The sequence below is a fragment of the Habropoda laboriosa genome, unplaced genomic scaffold (genome assembly GCF_001263275.1).
Source record: "Habropoda laboriosa isolate 0110345459 unplaced genomic scaffold, ASM126327v1 scaffold20, whole genome shotgun sequence".
Lineage (NCBI taxonomy): Eukaryota > Metazoa > Arthropoda > Insecta > Hymenoptera > Apidae > Habropoda > Habropoda laboriosa.
This window is the reverse complement of record NW_017100143.1, coordinates 222170-236090: the sequence shown is the minus strand read 5'-3', so window position 1 is coordinate 236090 and position 13921 is coordinate 222170. Positions and strand designations below refer to the sequence as shown.

Sequence of the window (13921 nt, the reverse complement as noted above, 5' to 3'; positions counted from 1 at the left end):
TAATAATTTTAGCACGTGATATCGGAACGATACCGCATAACTTTACGGTTGCTCAATAATTTCATAGCTTTATACTAAATTCTCGTGCAACTAACTATACGCATCTGAAAGGCAGTTCCTTTGTCTACATTCCCATATAATTTTTATTAATATAATCGGTTTAGTTTAGGAGTTATTAAATATTATACGGGAGTATTTCCTATATATCATATGTGAGTATAGACAACTGTTGTAAACAATTGCTAATATCTGATAAACCACACTACTTACGGTTATAAAACAAATTGCAGAATATAAATAAAAGTCTATTCTACATTCTACATGCTTGAAAGTGCATAATTAATCATGTGTTTCCATTGAAATAACGAAAATGTGTTACGATTGAATGCCATGGGTGTAACAGGCTCCCAAAGAATGTCTAATAACTCTTAAACTAGACGAAACATATTAATAAAAATTATATGAGAAAGTAGCTAAAAGAGTTGCCTTTCAGATGCGTATAGTTAGTTGCACGAGAATTTAACAGAAAGCTATGAAATTATTGAAAAACCGTCAAGATACTTGACGGTATGCGGTATCGTTCTCGACATCGCACACTAAAATTATTAATATTTAATTATTGCAAAGGTTTAGAGCATTAAAATCTATATGAGAAATTAGCTAAAGGAATAACCTTTCAAACGCACATATGAAAGTGCATACATTATTTGTGGAAAGTTACAAAATTAGCGAAAAACAAGAAGAATGTGCGGTATCCCGTACTAAATTTACCGACAACTCGTACTATAATTGTTAATAACTAATTATTGAAGGGGTCTAGTGCACTGAAAACTATATGTGAAAGTTGGTAAAGGTCCACGCCACATTCTTCAATTCTAAAAGTTCACAGAATCATCGTAATTATTGAGTTATTAATGATTTTTCCCTGACCGACTTGATTAGCCCGTGGGAAGCGGAGTAGGGCGGCCCGCCAGCCAATAGGAAGCGTGCTCTCTCTATCCTTGTCGCACACTAGTGCTTTCCTTGTCTAATGCCTCTGTTTATATTCTGTTTTCCTATTAAAAAATCGTAGTTCGCGTCACTAAACGCGAGATGACGCTGGTTTCAGATTTCAAATTTTCTGTCCTTGTCTAAATCTTAATAATGTAGACAGTAAAGTACAGTTTCTCGCTTACTTTCAAGTACTTTAGCTATAGAATAAATGGTGCTCCTTGTTAAATAACAATTCCGATGGTAATTTATTATTATTGGAAATACTAAATCAAATTGTTGCACGATTTAACTTGATAAAACAGCTCAATCTATTAATTTCACATTGCTTTAACAATTGCATGAGGCAAGCGTATTAAAACTAATACTTATAATAAATTTTTAACTTTTTTACCATTATTTACAGGGAGTAAATACTAAAATTAAGTTTCTGAATTTCGAGATCTTTTTTATTTTTTCAATACTTTCGCGTTCCTGGCGGTTTCCCAGACTTATTTATTTAATTTTGCAATGGAACATTGTTTAAACAATAAGTTTTTTTGCAAAACGAACTGAACGTGGTGTGTAAAGGAGAAATAAATTGGCTGTAAAATGCTGTAAAACAATACTGGTATATTGTAACCTTTCGTAAAATACATTTTGTACAGTGATCTTACAGCAAATAATTGATTTTTTCATAAATAATTGCATTTTTCATTTTTCATAATGTTCGAGTCTTTTCCTTTATTTCTGTGGAGTCCTGGAAGGTCTATCTGTAATTCATACGAAAAGAACATTAATTTTTCTAATTTTTCACACAAGTTATAAACAATTTCTGACTAATCTAGTGAATACAACGGTTGATTCAATGCAAAAGTAGTATATCAAGCTGTTTCATTAAGTTAAAGCATACAATAATTTTATTTAAGACCTCCAATAATTATAAAGAACCTTCTAAATTGTTATTTAACAAGAAACACTAATTATTTTGTAATTAACGTACTTGAAAATAAATCAGAAACTTTATTTTACTATCTACATTATCGGTAATGTTAAAGCAATTAAAAATTTATTATAGATATCAATTTTAAACTGTTTACTACGTGCAATTATGCTCTAATTTACAATAAGCGTCGTTAAAGGGGAAAAATTCAAAGAATTTCTATGTGAAGTATGAATTAACCTGATAATACTTCATTTATGACGATGCTTTCAAAGGTAGGACTAGGATCTTGCTCTTCGAACGTTGACGGCAGACTGAACAAAACAATCCCTCTGCTCTTTATTATAACCCCAAATTAAACTGTTCCAAGTAAAAGCTGGGTTATTTCTTATGCTAACAATTATTTGGAATAACTGTTTCTAAGGCACTCCTTACTTACACACAAGAGAATGTTCGTTTATAATTAGAACAACAACAATTTTATTAAAGTTCTTATAAGAAAAGAATACAAGCAAGGTATTCTCCTGTAAAATTTGGAGAACTTACACTAAGTTACTTTTTTACATTCCTTTTTATATAATATTTGTGAACATTAATATGCAGTCATGCCTAACATGCAGTCAAAAACACGTCGAATTGTGCAAACAGTTCTTCTACGATAAAATATTAAGTCTAACATATTTGCCTCGTGCGTTGCACAAAAATGACCTAGTTGTTTTTGAGCGTTACACACTTTCCTCGTAGATATTAAAAAATCATTGTTACAATGATTTCTTTCTGGAAAAATAGTTCGACTTTTTTTAGTTACACTTTTATATGTTTTTAAAAAACCGTTCGCAATGTGCAAATATAAAACAAGATTCTTAAAAACTTCGAAGCACCTTTCATACAGGACACTAATGTTACAAATATCAGTACTGTAATATTTTCTATTTTTTGTTCTTGTGTCTTTCTTTTTATTACAGCATTACATATCTTAACTACTACCTATATCTTAAAAAAAGGAATATAAAGTTCTAAATCTGTTCAAATACAACATAAGGTATTATTAAAATATGTATATGCAAAACATACTACAATATCAACAGTTACAAAGAAATAGTTTTAAATATAATATGTAAAAATAATACTACCCTTTGTATAAATATTTTTATAAATGCTCTAAGTGAAGAAATTAAAGCACAACCAAGCACAACCAGCTTTTCATTTTCTTTTCTTCTTTTAAATAACTTATGCACCCCATACTGATATTCTGCTAAAAAGTGTGCTGTATAAAGTGCGATAAGTTTGCAATTCATACACAGCACAGAAAAACAAATACTTAATGCAATAACCATAGAGTAGTAAATATATTTTACTGTAATAAATACAACGTTTTGTTTTTCAATTTACATCATTTCAAATCGTTAATGAAACTTAACTTTTTAAACATTTTATTGTACCATATGTTGTATTTTAAATCTAATGTAGCTAAATATCTCAAAAATATTGGCCCTTATATAACGAAGAATAAACACGTTATTATGCAATTAGCATTATGTTACATTATTTGTTTCCTTCATACATTCTTACACATAAATAAGAGCTTAATTTTTACATTACTCACAATTAAGTATTAGCAAAATCTTAATATATATTTTGTAACCTTTTTTTTGATTAGCAATATAGTCGAGTTCTTTTTTTCTTTTCAATTCAATAACTTTAAACGATACGTTTGTCATTTTCGTAATGCAAGACATAAGTTTTATTTATAACTTTAATTATTTCTTACAGTAAAATTCGTGATACATTTAGAATCTTGCTTTTATTGTTTCTAAAATTTGCAACCAAGACTAGAGATATTTTTATTTTGATGTGAAATATTCACATAAATATTTCATAAACGTAAAGACATTAAACTAACCATTGACGGCATTTTGTTACGTCCTTAACAAGTAGAAATGCATTTGTAATGTAAATAAGAAACAAGAAAAAACAGAGTTCGCATATAAATCATTTTGATTTAAAATGTTTTTCATCGGTTGTGTAATAACTTTTTGCTGCAATTAACTTTTGCATAACTTACCTACTACATTGTTTTTTTTGTATTAAATGCAAAGAAATGCAACAGACAGTCAAACATTTCATTGATACAGCTCATACCTTTCATATAGATTTATAAATTTAAAACTTGCGTGCCTTAATGCGATCGTGTGTTACAGAAATTTAATACTTTTAATACGCGAATAATATCTACGCCTGTCACTTGATATCAACACTGACCTTACTGGATTTGTTGTACAATTACAGTTTCTCGTAAAATTCATATTTATACACGTTTCGAAACTTTCCACCGTTAATTCGAAATACAACAAAAATTTAGCTGCTATAGTTATTCCACCAGAACGGACACTTATTTCGTGTGTGCATTATCTAATTATTTCTCTGAATAATCAGTCTAGAAATTGCTTTCGATTTGGACTATACTTTTTACTTTATAATAACCAATTAGGCAGCATTGAGGACATGTCTTTAGTAACTGTATTATTTCTACATATATGTAAATATGAATTTGTTTTTGTAAAATGATGCAATGTATGAACATCTTAAGAACTAACTGTAGGCATTGTTTTAACTATGAAAATTATGCATGAGATTTGCATATGAATATATACAATTAACACTGAGGTTTGTCCGTAGGAACAAGGCACGGCTGACGTATCGTCTTCTTTTACGGAACCGTGTTATTATTGGTTGAAGTTTAGCAATGAAATACACATCTTACTTATTTTGACAGATTTTAGAAGATGTCATCTTTATTTCTGCCAAGTTTCCAAACAATTTGTATCAAGTTTCACATCTACCCCTCCATAGAATTCTGAACTTATATAAATTTCCTAGTACGTGATTTTAAAAAATTATGTTTATATGATTGACTTCGCATTAAAAAATACTTCTTTTCTTTTCTATCATGTATCATAAATAAATGGATATTCTTTGAAATGGTATTCAACTATCACTGCCTCTAAACAGCAGTAACAATTTGCTATTACATCTTACAATTCCATTTCAAGATTCTACTTAAGATATATTACAAAACACACATGCAGGATACTATGAAAATCTCCTGAAATGCTGCCAAGTCCTCCAGACAGATAATCAAATAAAGACACATTTTTACACTTTGCAATACATGACAAAATGAAAGATAATGTTTTATGTTAATGGAGCATGTTTAAAACTATCATGCAACTGGTAGCATTAAATACTCTAATTGAGTCAACATTAGAACATTAACTTATTTCTTTAAATAAGTAATGTGAATATTTTAATGTATTTTTATAGTGATTTTTCTATAAAAAAAAAAGCTGAAATAATCTTTCAAACAAAGTAGTGCTCAATACAAAACATTGTAGATTTTTATACTGATTGTAGTTATCTTGAATTACTGTTACTTGAATAAAATAAAATTACAACTAACCTACAGATAACGTCGATTTTACTGATACTTTTTACCAAAGACCAGTCTTTTACTTGCATTGTAAACTAATGTCATGAAGCGTAGGTATAAAACCAACTGGGCAAACAAGTTTTTCAAACTAATTTTGCCACAAAACAAAAAATTCCGATATTTTAACAAAATTAATTAAATCCTGTAATTCTAATATAGAGAAAACTTCCTAATTGTATTTGTGTAAACAATACACAAGGCATATAGTGATAAATAAATCTTTATGGCAATAAAATTAATAGTTGCAGTTCACTATCTGTGACGTAATTAGATTATAAACATTCACTTGGAATTGACAATCCATACATTCATTAGTTTTGTTAGTCAACAACAAGAATAATATTTAAGGCAGGAATATTTTTACTTTACTACATTATAATTTTACTTATGTTTGAATGTAATTTCTTGTATAGCATAAAACGCTTTACCAGAAGCAAGATAGCACATATGCGAACATATTATAATGTATATAGCTAGATGTTATAAAAAATAAATGAAGGACTAGGAATCTCAACGGATCCTGATGGATCTTGGAACCTTCACTGGCAGGTGCTTGCGTGCCAAGAAACGTTCCGTATTTGTAAAAATTTTCCAAAAGTGCTTCTTTTTCGGCCCACCTATCATATAACCATTTAGATAACAGTTCTGGTTCTCGCGGAACCTAAAAACAACAACGTAATAAAGTACTTTCGTAAAAAATAAAAACGCGTAACATTTTCTGTTTCAAAACTCACCACTGAACTAGGAAAAACTCGGTAAAACAATACTGTTTCACATGGTGGTCGTGAACCAGTTATAATTGTGGGCAAATCAAGTGGTTTGCCTTGAGGATATGCTATTGTTATATCGAGAATCCAATTGATTTCTGGTTTTGCTACTTCCATATCTGTAATAAAAATCATGTATACATATTAATGAATATTTAAGAAATTATTAAACAATGTCATTGATTAAACTTCAATTTATATCAAATTAAATTACTTGGTCTATTGTTCAATTGTTGTTCTAATGTAGTACTTTCTTGTAATGGACCAATTGTATCAAATACAGTCTGCATTGCCCCTACTCTTGGTAATGTAACATTTTCAAGAATTGGCAAATTATTCTTTTTAGCATACTTTTGTGATGTTTCTCGTCTTTTACATAAAAAACCTCCTTCTGGGAAGAGAACCATCCATTTTCTGTTCAATGGAACATATGCCTTTTTTAAGTGTTTTTCTAATTGCTTTAAACTTTCTTCCCTTCGTTTACGGCCCTGATAGATATGTTAAAAATAAAATATTCTTAGTAAAGACAATTCATGATGTTGACAGTAAGTTAACAAATTAACTTTAACTTACAGATACAATAAAAAAGTCCTGATGTAAAATGGAAACTATACCAAAGTTGGTAAATTTAAAAATCCTATCCATAATCCACATTAAATTAGGTAACACATTTGGTTTTGCATTAAATGTTGTCATTAGTATTGGAACATCACCAGTACTTTGATGATTTGCTATTACTAATGTTCTTTCACTAATAATTTTTTGTATATCATCACCTTGTTCTATTACTGTAAATTAAAAATTATTCGTTATTTATTATTCTCTAGTAATGTAGGTGTGTATCATTTTATACACTTACTATCATAGCCTGCAGACCAAGTCCACATTGATACCATTGCTAATAACCAATGAAAAAATAATCCTTCAATCCTCCAATATACTTGTGGTTGATAAACTTTTACAGGAAATAATAATGTCATCCATACTACATATGTAGGTACACAATAAACATTGTTGATTATCACAAAACTGATTCTAGCAATACATTTTACAAAATTCAACACATTACTGATTACCCTGCAAATTTGTAAATTGGAAAAAATTTATAATTATAAAAATTATCTTTAAGTGCTCAAAATAATTGTTTACATATTGTTTACTGAACGTTTGATTAACAAAATTTTTATCTATGTGTTTCATAACAATATGGATGAACTACAAAGTAGTGGAATAACACTGCTTTATTTGAATTTTTTTCCAAAAAAATCGATTTACATGTATTACAAGTAAAAAAACATGTTTCATTTGCAATTATAATAATTGTATTAACATGACATTTCTGAGACCAATATGTGTGTAAAAAGATAATATTATCGTTGCTCTTAGGACTCATTGATTTCTTTTTACTTTGTTACAATAATTAACTTTCCAAAATACTCATTTCGAATTACTCGAATAAAATTTCAAATGAAACTATTCGTAAACATAATGCGCAACATTTTGAATTTTTAAAGATCGAAAACATTTCTCAAACGTCGTAAATGAGTCAAATTTAACATTACTACGTTGTCGACAATTTAATTTAACGAAAAATAAATGCGCTTTAGTTTATATTTATTATCGTCCATATGCAATGACATTTTATCTATACCAAGATTATTACGTTAATTACGCGACAATACTGCAAAATATACGTTGCAAAATTCGAAAAATAAAATTGATTTCTATAAAAAATTACAGTGACTTCGAAATTGTTTGGAAAATTGTGTTGCTGAGTGCATGAAGCCCGGCTCTAGTGCCATTTTAGGTTAAGGATAGGGGGATGATTTTTATCAAATTAAAGACCAAAAATATGCTGATTGTAAAATGGTTTGCAATCACATAGATATTTTCTGGTTGATCGATATGGAAACAAGAAATACACTTACCTCATAAAAGTAGAAGAGGAAGAAAGGTCGATCATTTTCGAAAGACACCACTTATAATGCAAACTTGAGTACAGTTCATCCACAATTTTTGGAACATATCATTCCCTCGTGCACAAATTACATAATAAGGATCATCAAATTGGATGACACATAAGATCCGCGTGCTGTTTACATGAGACTTATATCTCAATAAAGTTGTTGAAGTGGTAAAATTCAATAAGTGTGGTAGTATAAATTAATCGTTGTATAATTGCTCTCGATATCACCAGTTGCAATTGACACACAGTTAGCAGGATAAAACTGTACTAGACAAATTTATTGGTTTGCTATCAACTACCACTTATATGACGATTTTCGAAAACATCATAGTTTTATAACTTCTATTATGTGCGAAATCACCACAGCACACGTAACATAAATACAATGGCGGCGAAAGTTAATAGATCGGTTAATAAACTCTGATAATATCAATAATTAACCTATTACTAACTAGACAACGTCATATTCGTGGCCGAAAGTAGAACAATTCAAAAACGAAAAAATCCCACGCTTATGTTTATAAGATACATTTGAAAGTGCATGTTTTTGGAAACCAGGACGGTAGCTCTTCAATCAAAAAACTGAGATACCAACATATAAACTTTCACATTACTTTTCCCACACTTTTTTACTAAAGTATGTTTGAAATGTATTTTACGCATAACGAATGTTACGAAGAACTAAGTAGTAAACTTTTTCTGCGGCAGTAAAATATGTTTCTTACAATGTAATAACACGAAACTAATTAGAATCGATTAATAAAACGTATGAGCCAATCGCAGCGTTATATATTCGCGCGCAGTGTCGTTGTTACTCTTTATGTACTGCAATGAAATCAGCATCTCCACCTACCTTACTCAGAATCTATCTAACTACAACATGTTTTGTGGTTCATTTTCAATCTGCTCACCTATCTAGCCGCGTTTCTGCTTTATTCGATATCAGTTAATCTTTTCGTTTAATTCTTTTAACATTCCGAAGGATTGTTGAAAGAAGTAAACGTTGCAAGTTATTAAAATGACGTTAAATCTATTGAGACCTTCACTTATCAATCATGGATTACTGCAATTTAAGAAATCATCGACGTTTTTAACATTAAGGCTGTCATTGAATACATCTGTGGTTTCTAAAGGCTGTGATAAGGTATAAATGTACTGTACAAAATACATTTTATGAATTAAAAACGTATCATTAACAATGACAACTTCTTAAATTTTAACGAATAATTTTATGTGATCGTTTGGATATTTACCTGTTTTGATTTTCTTGTCCACAATTTTTAAATTAGATCGTACAATGTTTTTACATAATCGTTGAACAACTCGTTCCTAAAATAGTTTTTATATAAGATATCGTAAATAAAAAATTTCCTCACTATAGATAATTTTGCCGGCTCATTTTTGAAATGCCATTATGTCATTTATAATGTAACAATTGAAGACATTTGATGTTTAATCAAATTAACCATACATAGAACGAAAAACATTTCTTCAGCAGTAGCAGTGATTAGCAAATAAATTTTACCAAAAGAAAATGGTACGAGGTATATTAATTATATTTTCTTTTTATAAATGTTACTAATTAAACGTACATGAAAAATCTTTATTTTTTATATTTTTCTCTTATGTTTATTCTTATGAAACAGAAGGTGGTAGAAACGTTTGAATGTTGCATTATGAAAATAATTAGAAGTAGTTTTTCTTTTTTCTTTGAAATCTGAGATTTTACAAATGCATTAAAAAAATCTATCTGAGTATACACAGACACTCGCGCGCGCGCGAGCACACACATATACATCCATGTTATCATTCTAACTTAATTCATCTGAGTGACCTTGAATTTCCCCTGCTCAGACTATTGTAGCACTCCCTGTGAAGCAGCATTCAGTTCTGTTATATAATTCTCATTATGGTATATGAACAATTAAATTATTTTCTTCATATGCAAACTTTCTTTGCACTGGTGTGATCATTTATTGACCTTACAATTTCAGGGATCAGATGGTGAATTTAGAATTGAAAGGGATACCTTTGGTGAGCTAAAGGTCCCTGCTAGCAAATATTATGGAGCACAAACAATGCGGTCAGTGATGAACTTTCCAATAGGTGATAGTTTTGAACGTATGCCTGTAAGAGAACTTGATACTTCTATCTTACTGATGTAATTTATCACATTGAAAATTTATATTTTCTGTATTTTTTCAGTATGCTGTTATTGTTGCAATGGGCATATTAAAAAAAGCAGCAGCAGAAGTGAATAAAGAATTGGGACTGGATCCAAAAATAGCAGATGCTATTAGCAAAGCTGCAGATGATGTTATATGTGGGAAACTTTATAATGATCATTTTCCATTGGTCATTTGGCAAACAGGTTCTGGTACACAAACCAATATGAACACTAATGAGGTATTTATTAACATGTCACTAAAAAATTTAGTTACACAGGGCAGCTGACTAATTTTTCAATTTCATTTAGGTACTTTCAAATCGTGCAATTGAATTACTTGGTGGTAAACTTGGATCTAAAACACCTGTACATCCAAATGATCATGTGAATAAGAGTCAAAGTAGTAATGATACATTTCCAACTGCTATGCACATAGCAGTTGCTTTAGAAATTAACAAAATACTGCTGCCTGGTTTAGAAAAATTGTACAAAGCTTTAGATGAGAAAGCTGAAGCATGGAAAGATATTATTAAAATCGGTAGGACTCATACTCAGGATGCTGTGCCCCTAACATTAGGACAAGAGTTTTCAGGTTAATATTAACGTACATTTTACATTTATATTTAAAATAATGTTTATATCATTTCTAATGATAAACAATTTTATTACAGGCTATGCATTCCAGGTTTGCCACGGTATTGAAAGAGTGAAAAATACTCTCCCAAGACTGTATCAATTAGCACTCGGTGGTACTGCAGTAGGTACTGGATTAAATGCACCAAAAGGTTTTGCAGAAAAATCAGCTGCAAAAATTGCAGAACTTACTGGTTTACCTTTTGTTACTGCCCCAAATAAGTTTGAAGCTTTGGCTTGCAAAGATACTATGGTAGAAGTACATGGTGCACTAAATACAGTAGCAGTTTCACTTATGAAGGTATATTTAAATGTTCAATTAAAAAAGGAAATTATTAAGCTTTTAACAGAACTAATTATTACTGTCCATTGTATAAAATTGGTATATAGATAGCCAATGATATTCGATTTTTGGGAAGTGGACCTCGTTGTGGTTTAGGAGAATTGGCTCTTCCTGAAAACGAGCCAGGAAGTTCCATTATGCCGGGTAAAGTTAATCCAACGCAATGCGAAGCAATGACTATGGTTTGTTGTCAAGTAATGGGTAATCAAGTCGCGGTATCTGTTGCTGGAAGCAATGGTCATTTTGAACTTAATGTATTTAAACCTGTGATAGTTGCAAACACTTTAAGATCTGCAAGACTTTTGGGCGATGCCGCTGCTTCATTTACGAAGAACTGTGTCGTCGGTATTAAACCGAATGTAGAACACATTGACAAACTTCTGAATGATAGTTTAATGCTTGTTACGGCATTAAATCCACATATTGGTTACGATAAGGTATTAAAATTGAATGTTTTATATAATTTTCCAGATTGATTCGTTGTTTCTTTTTAATACAATATGACACGTACATGTTATTCTAGGCTGCAGCAATTGCAAAACAAGCTCATAAAGAAAGAACCACGTTAAAAGAATCAGCATTAAAGAACGGTATAACTGCAGAAGACTTTGATAAATGGGTCAGACCCGAGGATATGGTTGGTCCTAAATAAATTCGATAAGTTAAGCATACAACGTTTTTATTACTACTTACCGAATAAATCTCTTTCTGCTCTTGTAATATTTGTATTACTAGTAGTACTAATTTTTATTATTTGTTAATTGTATACAATAATTTATATGATGGATCGTTTATAAAAAAAGGTGTTGCAAATAATAAATGTAAAATATTACGATAAGTTGTTGTTTTTCGATTTTATTAAAAAAAGTATTCCAAAGTTCCCTTTCAATGTTGTATAGTTACAGTACAATATTTTTACGTACTGTAAATCTCGTATGTTATCTGTATTGCAACAGTCTGAGGGCATAGGTCAATAAACAGCTGATTTACCGTGTTAAATCCTAAACTAAAACGGCAGATACAAAATGAATACCTTGAGAAGAATGCAGAGTATTTCCAAACTTGGAAATCGCAATTATGGTAAAGTTGGAGTAATTGGAGTACCATTTGAAAAGGGACAGGTATAATTGTATAAATTAATGATAAAGTAATACTATATGAAATAATAATAAGTTATTAATAAACACAGCATAAAAAAGGTGTAGCACATGGTCCAGAAGTGATTAGAGCAGCTGGATTAGTCCAAGAATTAGAATCATTAGGTAACTGTTATTGTCCATTCTACTAAGTTGAAATACCATTAAAAATCATAAATTTAATTCTAACTATGTATATTTTCAAATTGAAAGGATTAGATGTGAGAGATTATGGTGATATATCTTATAAAGCAAAGAATGTGCATGGTGTAAATAACATGTCACATTTAGGTGATGTTGCTGGTTGCAATAATTGTTTATCTGATCAAGTCCAAAAAGTTTTAAAAGAAGGTAGAAGAGTATTAACTATTGGTGGTGACCATAGCTTAGGTGTTGGAACTATAGATGGTCATGTTAAGGTATAATATAAAAAAATGTGATATTTAATACAAGTAATTCTTTCCTCAACTGTGTTTAATTAAATTTGTTCAACTGCTAGAATATTATTTTTAAACATAGTATAATATTTTTATAGGAGAAAAAGGATGTGGGTGTGATATGGGTTGATGCCCATGCAGATCTCAATACTAATAAAACCAGTGAAAGTGGAAATGTTCATGGAATGCCTGTAGCATTACTAACTACTGAATTAGCTGACTACTGGCCACATCTTCCAGGAATGGATTGGCAACAACCAATGTAATACATAACACTCCAAACATAATGAATAAAATATGCTAAGTATACTACAATTACTTACAGGTTATCTATTAGAAACGTAGCTTATATTGGATTAAGATCTGTAGATCGTTATGAAAGACTAGTTATTGAAAAATTTGGTATTACTGCTTTTGGTATGGAAGATGTCGAGAGATATGGTAATATTTGAAACTTTATGCACTTAGAACATCAGTCACTCGTTAAACATTTTTGTTTAGGTATTCTTGATGTTGTTTATATGGCATTAAATAAAATAGATCCTAATGAATCAAAATCATTACATGTTAGTTTTGATATTGATTCATTAGATCCATTGGAAGCACCATGTACAGGAACTGCTGGTAAATTAACTGTTCTTCATATGTAACTGCAATTCTTCCATATTCTTACAATATGTTTATTTTAGTGCGTGGTGGTCTATCACTAAGAGAAGCTGTTCACTTAATGGAAGTACTATATAGAACTAACAGATTGAATGCTGTAGATCTTGTGGAAGTGAATCCCTGTATTGGCAATCAAAGAGATGTTCAATTAACTGTTGAAGCTGCTGTACACATCATTCAAGCAGGGTTTGGTTACACAAGAAGAGGTCTTAAGGTTCCAGAAGGTGTTACCGATATGCCTTTGCAGACATTTAAATAATTTAATTACTTTTATTTACAATTCTACAATCTTAAACATAATTAACTTCCAGTGTCAGTCCTTTTTTGAAGTTTGTACAACAATAAACTCTTGTAAACTTTTAAACAATACCACGAAAATATAAGACAAAAACAAAACACCACAA

At 30.1% G+C, this 13921-nt stretch overlaps 3 protein-coding genes across 3 annotated transcripts; 2 read left to right on the top strand and 1 right to left on the bottom strand.

Annotated features, from left to right (window-relative positions):
• Nucleotides 1-5826: 5826 nt before the first annotated feature.
• LOC108573835 (acyl-CoA:lysophosphatidylglycerol acyltransferase 1-like) lies at nt 5827-8132 on the bottom strand. Its single transcript, XM_017936315.1, has 6 exons — nt 8098-8132; nt 7029-7246; nt 6743-6957; nt 6384-6657; nt 6137-6288; nt 5827-6063 (listed from the first exon to the last, which is right to left on the bottom strand). The coding sequence occupies exons 1-6, from the start codon at nt 8130-8132 to the stop codon at nt 5827-5829; spliced, it is 1131 nt and encodes a 376-aa protein (XP_017791804.1).
• A 1017-nt stretch (nt 8133-9149) lies between these two features.
• Nucleotides 9150-11942, top strand: LOC108573514 (fumarate hydratase, mitochondrial-like). Its single transcript, XM_017935978.1, has 7 exons — nt 9150-9279; nt 10130-10264; nt 10341-10541; nt 10612-10894; nt 10974-11236; nt 11326-11715; nt 11802-11942. Exons 1-7 carry the CDS (start codon nt 9154-9156, stop codon nt 11928-11930), a joined length of 1527 nt encoding a protein of 508 aa, XP_017791467.1. The 5' UTR covers nt 9150-9153; the 3' UTR covers nt 11931-11942.
• Nucleotides 11943-12303: 361 nt separating this feature from the next.
• LOC108573824 (arginase, hepatic) lies at nt 12304-13798 on the top strand. Its single transcript, XM_017936305.1, has 7 exons — nt 12304-12399; nt 12468-12540; nt 12628-12833; nt 12950-13113; nt 13177-13292; nt 13353-13475; nt 13541-13798. Exons 1-7 carry the CDS (start codon nt 12304-12306, stop codon nt 13774-13776), a joined length of 1014 nt encoding a protein of 337 aa, XP_017791794.1. The 3' UTR covers nt 13777-13798.
• Nucleotides 13799-13921: the final 123 nt, after the last annotated feature.